The sequence below is a fragment of the Cimex lectularius genome, unplaced genomic scaffold, assembly GCF_000648675.2.
Source record: "Cimex lectularius strain Harlan isolate CLEC.00 unplaced genomic scaffold, Clec_2.1 scaffold42, whole genome shotgun sequence".
NCBI lineage: Eukaryota > Metazoa > Arthropoda > Insecta > Hemiptera > Cimicidae > Cimex > Cimex lectularius.
Window position 1 is genome coordinate 3,076,633 of NW_019392754.1, and position 11,562 is coordinate 3,088,194.

Consider the following 11,562-nt stretch of genomic DNA (forward strand, 5'->3'; position numbering starts at 1 on the left):
TAGGAAAACATGTTCATAATATTCCTGACCATTTTGGGCCTGAATTAATTAACAAGCTTTAGCATATAATTCAAATCTCAACCCGAATTGATAGGAGATTGTTAATGTTTCTTTTCCGTTAAACAGATTTTTTTTATATTTTACATAAGATTTGCTTTTATTTATATATTGTTATATATTATTCATACATATATTTATATATATTACTTATCATTCGTAATTATTGAAATTGCATGCTGCATAATAATTGATTTTATATATCTTTACTTCATTATTTGACTTTTCTTTAATACTTCTCTTCAATTTACTATTTTTTTTACTTTATTCTTTTTTTAACAAGTCTTTTCCTTTATTTTACTTTTTTTGTTTCTTTATAGTTTTTACTTATTTTTCTTTCCTTTACTATTTTCTTTTAATTTTCTATTTTTCTTTACTTAACTATTTTCTTTGCTTTATTAGTCAATTAATTATACACAGTTTTTTCGAAATGAAAAATTTGTGTCACGGGCGGGATTCGAACCCACGACTTTCGGCTAAATACGCCGCTTCTATACCACTTGAGCTATCGTGACTTCGATCGCCCATGCCACAACTTCCATTTCGACTCCCCGTTTTATTCCAATTTATTATGTTTATTAATTTTCTTTATTTTAATTTTTTTACATAATTTTTCTCTACTTTACTATTTTTCTTTGCTATATTATTTTTATTAATTTTCTTTACTTTACTATTTCATTTTCAAACTTTTCATTTTTTCATATTATTCTTTACTTGAAAGCGTTATATAATATTTAAGTCATTTCCAATGGACGGACTGATTTTCTGCTCATTATCTGTACGTTGATAACTGCCGCCAGAAGTTTATCAGCGCTGATTTCACAGTCACACCGCAATTAATTATATTATTTATATTCATCGTACAACTAGCAAGGGCGGAAGCGCTTCTTTTTTATATTTAAACCACCTTGAGAGTAAAATCCCCTTGTTTATTAAATAGTTTACATTTATCTTTGGTGTTTTTGCATTTTTCTTTTGTTCGGTTTTAAGATATTTAGATGTGTGAGTATATGCTAGTAAAGATTAACGATTAATGGCTAGGGATTCAGGACAAAACAATACAACGTTTCACAAGGACGAGTTCTTGGTCCCATACTTTGCATTAGAATACTGATAGCTTCTTACATATCCAAACATCATCAATACCTACACAGATAGTTCTTTCTTCTAGTCTGAAATCTCTAACATCCAAGGAAAACATAAGTGGATGAAAGAAAGCTGCCAAAATTGTACGATAAGACTGAATGAGGAAATTACGCACAATGTAGATACTTGCCATCCGCTGAACATCAACCTTTCGATTTCCACTCTAGTCAGATATTATGGACTATACCTAGACAGAAGACTGACGTGGCATCCCATACAAGACTTAAAGAGAACGACTTAATAGAAGACATGAAACAACCACTAGTCTTTTAGAACGGAAATCGGTTTTAAATGTCCAAACACAACTTTAAAACAAGGCATTATCACGCTTTGGACATATAGACCTTACGCGCAGGTAGAGGTCAGTCTTCCTTATTACCAACGGCCTGAACATTCCTTTTTTTCAACTGATCCAATCTCGCCTCCAAAAGTTCATACAAACTCTCGATCCGTTCTATCTTTTTAGTCTAAACCTTCTCTGTAATACTTTGGAGGCACCACTATACGAGTGGACCGGAATTAATTAAAACTTTGGCTCAGAACAAGAGTTTAAACTTAAACGTCAGACCCTATCTGGTTAAAACTCGAGAAAGTGACGGGTTTCTTTCTTTGTATCTAAATAATCACAATTTTAATACGTTAACAAGATGATTATATGATTTACCAGCACATATCAACTTGAATTGTGGTACTACCAAGCAATCTACCCAATACCGAATGTAAACATTTCAGCCCAAAGCCGGTGATCCTTTCTACTTCTCAAACCAACCAATTCATGAAACTTTGAGGCATTTACAAGACCAAGGTTAGGATGACGTCCATCATAGACCTGCACCATTGGGTTACCAAACAATCTAGCCTAATCAGAATTCTCAAATCACCAACGATCTTTACTACACTAATCGACCACGGTACTGAAGACATTTTGATCGTTTTTAATTTCCATCTGGACATATGGACTTGGACTCCTAGGTACCACCGAACATTCTAAAAGAAACTACTAAACTTTGGTCCAAAATAGGGGTATAAACCTAAGCGTAGTTACAGGATCAACGAAACTTTTTATTTATTTAATCGACCGATACAAAACTTCATAAAAATTGCAAGACCCATCAGGACACTTGATCCCTGAGGGTTACCGATATGCGGGGTGGAACATTCAACAATATTCCTTTTGTCGACAAACTTATCCCATCCCGCTTCCAAAAGTTAATCACCAAGGTTTCGAATCAATCCTAATCCTACTGCCAAATGAGAATCTGCCTTGTCTTAAAAGACGATGGCCCGAGACCTCGAGACTTTATCGTATTGAGTACCAGCGTTTCTCATATTTTATTTGGCAACTTTTTCTCATGAAAAATATTATTTATTTATTATTGAATAAGAGTACCCAACATGAAGGAAAATACCTCCAATTAGAGGAGGTAGAAGAAGTCAATAAGCCTTCTTTGGGCTTCGTTTAGGGTGAGAAATGTCCAAGGTTGACCTTTGACCAATTTTACCAAAACTTTACCAAGGTCGGTGGTTGAAAATAATTTGTTATAAATAATTAAGGTTTTTAGTTGAGATAAAAAAGTCAATGGCACGAGCGGGATTCGAACCCATGATCTTCGGCTAGATACGCCGCTGCTCTACCACCTGAGCTATCGTGACCTCGATCCACTCGGACACTAACTTTCCATCTCAACCCCACCTTTTGAATTTTCCCTCCTTTTTGCCATTTTTCAATTAATTGTGATGTATTAATTGGTCAAGCGGACCACGAAATTAGTGAATTTGTTATAAAGTTGTTATTTTTTTTTTTCATTTTTTCCCCTGCGAAGTGCAAGTGAAATCACTTTATTGCGATGCTTAACATGAAAAGGAGTTCTTTTCCATCACAAGTAAGCATTTTAGGACTGGGAAAGAAGAAAATCTATTTTGATGAGATTGAACAAATCTTCGATAAAAATTTCTTTGCCATTTCGTAGATCAAAATAGTAGAATTTTATGGATGTATTAATTTATTAGGAGAAGTTAAAATTTGACAAATTTACGTAAACATTGTCGCATATATCGTCGAAATTCCACCGATAGCGGTAGTTCAAAGAGAGAAGAAAAAGAAAAAAAAGAGATTTGTCCCTGGTGTAAACCGCTTAATAAAAAAAGAGGAAAAAAGAAGCCAAGGGAAAAAGATACAAATTCAATTCACACAAACCTCTCTCACTCCCCCGTCGCGGAGCGAGAGCCGCCGTAAAGTAAGGATCCCGAGCGCTCTGGAATAACCGAATGAAAAGGCTTTCCCACCGAGGAAAAGGTTGAAAATTTGTCTCCCCCGACGGATAATTGTTTGGGTCGGTAGGGATGAAAAGGGGTGGACGGGGGTGCGCGAGGGGACACTCGAAGATGGTATTGATTCCCCCCTCTCTCTCACTCAAGATTGCCTTTGTCACACTCCAACCCTCGCCGGAGGAGAGAACAATATTGTTCAACAGTCAACACACGCCCTAATAAACTGCTACTGTAAACAATTCAGCCCTCTTAACCCGCCTCCTACGCCCCTCCGTCCTCCAACCTTGTACAGCTTATTACCTAGGAACCACGACTGTGTGTTTGTGTTTACTTTAAAATACTTTTCTACTTTTTATATATCGTAGGTTAACTCTAGTAACGCTCTCACACTTGAAAATAACAAAAAGGACTGAACTGAGGTCATCACATCATCTCAAGGTTAAGACTTGTAAAACAAAATTCATATGTTGAACCACAGAAAGAAAAACATTCTACTGGTGAAAAACAATGAGTTAAAAACAACCTTTCTATTTCCCTTCTGTGGCAAAAGAACTTACACTATCAATGAGTACCTCAGACAGAGGGATAAAAAGAAAATGAGGGAACAATGGAACTCACTCATTGGACACAATCCAAGAAAGAAGTAATAGAATGTATCAAAGGAAGCAGGATTCTTAACAGGACCCTGCAAATTAAAGGGACATTTAAAGAAGAATGGTATAACCCTAGACCTCACGTGCAGATTCTGTAAAGAAGCAGAGGAGGCCACAACACACGTATTAACTAACTGTGGTGCTACACTTGCCTGCAGGAGGAAGTGCTTTGGGTCAAGTTCCTACTGAACTACTGAAACTGTGCCTACCGATCAAGTTCCTTGATGAATGAGGACTTACGGTGTGCTTTAAGCAGAACGATGGATATCAATAGCTCTTGAAAAGTGCGGTATACGCACCCCGACTAGAACATCCATCTATCATCTCACCTTAGAGGACGCTGTCGTGTCCTCTCCTTTGAGTATTGAACAGGTCAAATCAGTTGTTCAAGTTGTATGGAGCATAAGCTTTCTCTCAGTAGCTAACGCTCTCACGCGTGAAAATGACAAAAGGAGTGAAAGGCGGCTCACTGGATCTGAACATTGCATCTTCGCAAGGGTAAGACTTGTAAAACAAAAATCTTTCCATTTATTAAACAAATCCCCCTGTTTGGTCATCCTCAACATTCTTGTCTTTTTCCTGTGCCACCTAAATCGGTCTGAAAGGTTCGACTTGGCCTTCCTCAGTAGTGGTTTTGTGTGATCTGACGTTTAGGTCATCTCATCTTCGCAAGTTTAAGACTAATAAAACAAAACTCTTAAGTGGAAACACAGAAAGAAAAACATTCTTCTGGTGAAAAACAACGAGTTAAACATAACCTTTCTCTCTATTAAACAAATCCACTTGTTTGGTCGTCCAACATTCTTAATTTTTTCCTGTGCCATCTAAATCGGTATGGAAGGTTCGCCTTTTCGCCTTCTTCAGTAGTGGATTTGTGTGATTATTCGTTTCTGGTTCAAGTTCTTTTTATAAGTTCGTCAAAGCTTTGTTGGATTTAGACAAAAGTGGTCATTGATGGATTAGGTCCGTGATTTTTTGTTGTTTGTTTCGCATGGTCATTGTGATAATACTGTTCCTATTTAGTTTTTATAATGGCTTGAATGTAACAGAGTTGATTACTTATTATATAAGCTCACATCTGCACATGTATGTACGCATGTACACCGATGTACAGACAGGTCGACAACTAAGTCATTTCAGCACCCAACGGAATCAGTTCCTAATTCCATTCATACACGAAATCAAGTAGAAATCTTCCCAAAATGAAACTGTCATCCTCAGAAAATTCTGATTCTTTTCTTTCTCCCGACTGCATCGTAATACGTTGGCTTGTCGAAACTAGATGTGAGAATTGTCTCTTGATTGATTGCAGTCCAATTGACCAAATTGCACCAATATAACCACTGATTGCAGAAAAGAACGCCACGTTAGTCAAATTTCTTCAAGCGACCATCGGTTCAATGCGACACAACACAGTCATGAATTTATTTGCTGGAGTGTTATTTTATTTTTGTAGTCGCTGGTAGTTTTCGTGATTCCGAAAGCCCTCCGCGATTCTCCTTGCTGAGACCGTGCCCAGGACCATTCTGAAACATTTGCAATGCCTTCGGTATCAGTAATTTCGTTCACAAGGCGTTTTTGTAGTGTAATTAACTTAATTTTTTAATAATTCATCTATATGGGGTGTCGGTGGCCGCAACGGTTTAAGCGTTGATACGGCGCTCATCGCGTAAAGGTCCCGGGTTCGAATCCAGCGGCCTTGGATTCGAACCGGACATACTTAAAATGGGCTTTTTTCGAAAACACCGGCACCCTGAGGTATATGACCTCTGCTGTTGCGAACCCTCGTAAAAAAATTTACTATGGTGCCCGTGACAGCCGAGAGGTTAGCGTATGAAACTAGCGGCTCGTAGACCAAGCGGCCGTGGGTTCGATTCCGCCGTCGCCCCTGGAATTTTTGAACGCTTTCATCCTCCCCAGATCAAATCACTCATTTCATTAGATTTTGTCTCTTGCTATGTGAAAAGAAATAAGGCCAATACAATCAATGAACAAGGACTTAAAAATTCCATTATTAATCTAACAATTTTTTTTAAATTAATAACGACCAAGTGTGTGATCCGGCAACATATACTCACATAGACTAATTCAAGCCGGCGTCCAACAACGGAGTATGGTACCATCCTGCCTGTCTTGAGTTCTAATAAGAATAGTTATTCAGATATCGTGAGATGCGGTCTGGTGTGATGTAGGTTTCAGAAAAACATTTTCTTTATCGTACCAACGTTTCAATCTTTATTGAGATCATCTTCAGGGCTCAAAGTGTTTGTCTTTTGTGTAATTGTGCCATTCCTTGCAATAAGAGTGCACTCTCAACACGACACACAAGGATGGCACAATTACACAGAAGACAAACACTTTGAGCCCTGAAGATGATCTCAATAAAAGATCGAAACGTTGGTACGATAAAGAAAATGTTTTTCTGAAACCTACATCACACCCGACCGCATCTCACGATATCTGAATAACTATCGATTAACGGTCACTAATCTCTACACATTTCTAATAAGAATCTTATCCTGACAAACTACAACATCCAAGAATACCTTGAGTTGTTCAAAGACTGATGAAAAAAGTGTACTGAGGAAAAATGTGCCCATACAAGGAGATACCGACATCCACTTAAGCCAGATACCTAGCAACTATATCTAAAAAGACCTAGAATCCCCACACAAGATTTCGAAGGGCTTGAACAACTAACGAATTTTAGGACGGAAATCTGATTAAAGAAATTATTAAGATCTCTTTGGACAAAACCGTCCAATAACACACGCATCCAATCCTTCCAGAACTCTTCGGATAAATTGTCAAAGCTTTTTGCTGCGGGACTAAACTAACCTCACTATCCGCAACGACCTCCACAGCCCTTTTTTGAACGAACTGATCCAATTCTACTGCCAAAAATTCCACACCAAGCTTTCAATCCATCCTCACTTTTGCAATTCATGTCGAGAGACGTGGTTGTAGAACTCAAGACTAGGGTGAACGATCATCATCAAGTGGGGTTGCAAGCGACCCTTCTAGAAGCTGCCGAAAGCATATAAAACTATTTTGATTTTTAAGCGAGAAATCTCTGCAAGCATTCCAGCACCACAAGAAACAAGAGAAACTCGCATATAAAGTCAGAAAAAGAAAAGCAGGTGGGTACAATGCTTGCCAACAGATGGTCCCTTATGATAACACGAACCTTATCCGATGTCATATTTTGTCATATCCATACATGGTGAGACATGTAAAGAAAACGTCAAACGGATCTGATTAATCATTTTCGGTTACATACTGTTAAAATCGCCAGGATGCTATTTCCGTTACAATCAGTAATTTCACAATAGAAAAACATAAAGTTTGAAAGGTGCACCCTTCCTTTCGTAAAAATTATAAAACTCAAGGTGATAAAAAAAGGGGACAGGCCATCCTCGAATGGTATAAAAAAATGACGCCTTTTGTTTCTACTATGACATGGTTCAAACTCAATCCTTTTAAAAAGATATTTCCTACTCATTGTAAGTTGTTCGCAACGATCCGGATTTCGAGCTTTTAGCTCATCATCAGGTTGAAGGAGTTCTACTAAGGTTCTAGAACTCCTTCAACCTGATGATGTGCGAAAAGCTCGAAATCCGGATTTTTGTAAACAACTTACTGTGACCAGGAACTATCTTTTTAAAAAGGATAACTGTACTGTCCAAGCTATATTTACACTTTCACATCCCGAGAACACTCCATGTACCTTCAAATGATAATGGGCCTTGAGACCTCCTTGCCCCTGCCATATTGAATGACAAGATAAACATAAATCTATAATTACTACGTTGAAATTGGGTCTTTCTACGTTGTAATCTAATATTATCAGTATGTTACTATCTATCGAGCTTTGATCGATAATTGACAGATAAATATGCAAATGTTTATTTAACGAAAAGCATCCAAAAGTTTACAATTAGTTTCGAGTGTTTAAATAAAAAATCAGGATAATCCTCCTGTAAATTGACCGTGCATGGGATCATGATCGAAACTGCAAATGCATTTTGTCAAATTAGGCCAGAACTAAAGTCCTACTTACTTAATTTACAACTAGAAGTGTCCGGCCGTTATAGAAAAAAATTGTCAGTATTTATTTAGAAATCGTGAAATGCGGTCTGGTGTGATGTAGGTTTCAGAAAAACATTTTCTTTATCGTGCCAACGTTTCGATCTTTATTGAGATCATCTTCAGGGCCTGGGATTTACAATTGTCAGTATATTAACTTCACCAGGACGTCATTCTTTTGTTATTGTTTTTTTTTTCTGTACGGAAGTATAAAAACGGTTAAGAAATGTTAATCGGGACAATTAAATCACGTCGAAGAGTATAAATATAAGTCAACGTATAAAGTAAACAAAGAGCAGTAAAAGGTCTCACATCATGCGTCGAATGTAAGTTGAAATTCTAGGCCTAATTGTGAGATATTAAACAATTAATTGGAAAAATAAAAACAGCATAAACTATAGAACACAGATATAATTTGTGATTCCTGCTTTATTATACTTCACAGGTCATATAGAATTTTTTTTTATTAAGAGTTAAAGAAAAAAAAAAGAAAGGATGAAAATCTACCTAATTGGCTTGGGAGTTCAAAGGAGCTCAAAAAGACCAACGTGAAATGAATTAATATCAAAAGCCGTATGAAGTTCAATAAAGCACCCAAATAAAACAAACAGCCAAAAAAGAAGAAATCATCAGTAACTAATATAAACGATTCAAAACGGGTAAGGAGTTTACACTGCCGAAGGAAAAGCGTATTGCAAAGCGATACGATGCGGACCGTTAATAAGGCGTGATTTGAAACTATGGGTAGTCAAGAACACCCGAAGAACCAGAAACCCTTTTTTTATTTAAAAAAAAAATTGTTAATATACTAAATTTTATCAGTTTCTATTAATTATATAAATAGTTAAGTAATTATACACAATTTAGGATTGTTAATATAATTCGTGGAACAATGTTTTCCATAACCTAGGACAGGAGTGATCAGCTAAGAAAGCCTCGTTTAAAAGATATCCGTCACGATTAATTAAGTTCTTTGTGGTAAATAAGCAGCGCAATATATAAAAAAAAATTAAGTTGTAATACGTATAACTTTACATTAATCTTTTCATAATCGAAACTTAATGATAACTGAGATGTTGGGATATTAATATATCGATGTCCGTTCTCTAGAGAAAATATCAAAAACTCGACCAGATTGAATGAAAATGAAAATCGTGCGGAATCCATGAAACCGTCCATGAAAAATGAACGACAGTTCTTTCTTTTGTGATATCAGCTTCGTTTTTTTCATCTAGCAATCGTTTGACTAATTTTACATCCTAAATTTTACCACCGCTTAAGAAAGTCAGGTTTAAGGTTTGATCTGAATCCAACAAGGAAAACGAACAATGTAGCTTTTTCTACAAAACGTTAAAGTTCGATTAAAAAAATGTACAACATATCCTAGAGAAAAGGGTTAAGTAGGATTAATTCGAAATTTACACACTGAAAAGAGTTTTGCTTACTGTGTTTAACTCCTAGGTGAATAAACTACATGTTAGGATGTTGTTGGTTGCGCTAATGATTTCATAAAAAATTGTCTTAATCCTAACCCGTCTTTATCCGTGAAAACTTCAAGGTAGATTAAATAAAAATGTAAGGACTTGTGTGAAAACAATTTTTCCTAATTTTATAATTCAAGCTTGGTTGGCTAAGTGCTTTAAGTCATAGGATGAAGCATGTTTTGATCTAGCGATAAGGTTTCTGACAGTCAACAATGACACGTATGGTTTGTTTACATTCCGGGTCACGAGGGTGCCATGTGTTTTAAACTGGGTGCCGAACGAAAATGTTCAAACGATTCACTCATCAGATGCAAAAATGTGATAAAATTACGATCCAAATACCTTGTCAGATGCCGAGGCGGTCTTTAGGATGTGCATGAGGGCTGGATCATTCTTTCACCGAGAGCCGGGGACGGATTGTGCGGGAAAAAAGAGGCGGGGAGACTGGAACTCGCTGGAATAGGGGAACATGCGCACTCTTCTTCCTGGAAATGATCCGGCCGGTTGCCGCTAGATGGGACCAGCCGGCGAGAAGGAGCCGCCCCCTTTCCAGCGGCAAACGCGATCTCTTGTAAAAATGAGTCTTGCCATTCCAGGACGATTTAGACCCTATTTACGACTTGCGGTCGACGCAACTTGAACCCGATGCGACTGCTACGCGACTTCGTTTCGACCTAAGCGAGAGAGTTTCCATACACGTGTCAATTTTTATTCAGAATACTCGTGTTTTGCCACGAGGGCTTTCACCACATATGAGTAATTAAATGAGGAGGACGGTGTCATGTTCTACTGGTATCGTCAAATGAAAAGGAAGCAAAGAAAGAATGGGTACGTCCGTACAATCAACTGGATTAATCCGCGGAAAAAAAAAATTAAATACATTTTAAGTATTTAAATATACAATTATGTATTACCTTTATTTACTTTTTTTATTCGTTCATAAGGTTCTAATATTTTATATCGATAAACATACAGAATGTAATAATTTGTAAAACTAATGAAAAATTAATCCATTTATTTTTAGTGGTCTAATTGACCAAATTGCTTATTTCAATTAATTACTCTTTTTATGTGAGGAATTGGTTGAGACGGAAAAGTTAGTGTCACAAGGGGGATTCGAACCCACGACCTCGGCTCAATACGCAGCCGCTCTATCGCTATTGTGACTTCAACCTTTCATCTCAACCAAGACCGTACATAAAAAGAGTAATTGAAATAAGTAATTTGGTCGATTAGACCGCTAAACATAAATGGATTAATATTGAATAAATAAAAAAATATCGCTTCAGTAACAGCTCCCTTTGGCCACTTCATAAGTCGCTCACATTTTAAAAATGACAAAAAGTGGGAAAAATCGAAAGGTTGTAGGTTGAGATGGGAAGTTGGTGTCTTTTTATGTAAAGTCTTGGTTGAATGAAAGGTCGAAGTCACGATAGCTCAAGTGGTTAGAGCAGTGGCGTATTGCGAAGGTCGTGGGTTCGAATCTCGCTCGTGACACGTTTTCATCTCAACTTACACAAAAAGACCAATTAATAAAAAACCTCATTCCACGCCTTCGCCGTTCTACCCTTTCTGGAATAAGCAGGGACAAATCAAATTCCACCTCCTGTACAAATTCTATATTCGACGCCTCCAAAGGATACTAACCCGAAACACGCAACAAGGTCGATTTTTGTAGTGCAATGCAGGTCGCACGAGTCGAATCCATGTTGCGTCGTAACCAAGTCGAGAACGGATTGAAATGGTGTCGACCCGTGAGTCGCACAGGAAGTGTAGTTGTGACAAAAGTTCCGTCACAGTTGCATCGAGTCGACCATGCACGTTTGGAAGGCCTTATACTCGTCTTTCAACCGTTTTTCTGCATG

At 37.2% G+C, this 11,562-nt stretch overlaps 1 protein-coding gene across 2 annotated transcripts in view; it reads right to left on the minus strand.

The window, feature by feature from the left end:
* Window positions 1–10,107, minus strand: part of LOC106668280 (iroquois-class homeodomain protein IRX-4) — a 94,343-nt gene extending 84,236 nt beyond the window's left edge. For both annotated transcript variants that reach the window (XM_014396885.2, XM_024227291.1), the window contains exon 1: window positions 10,040–10,107. In XM_014396885.2, the coding sequence (XP_014252371.1) occupies window positions 10,040–10,075 (36 nt within the window). In that variant the 5' untranslated portion in view covers window positions 10,076–10,107. The remainder of the gene's footprint in view (window positions 1–10,039) is intronic.
* Between the last annotated feature and the right edge of the window lie 1,455 nt (window positions 10,108–11,562).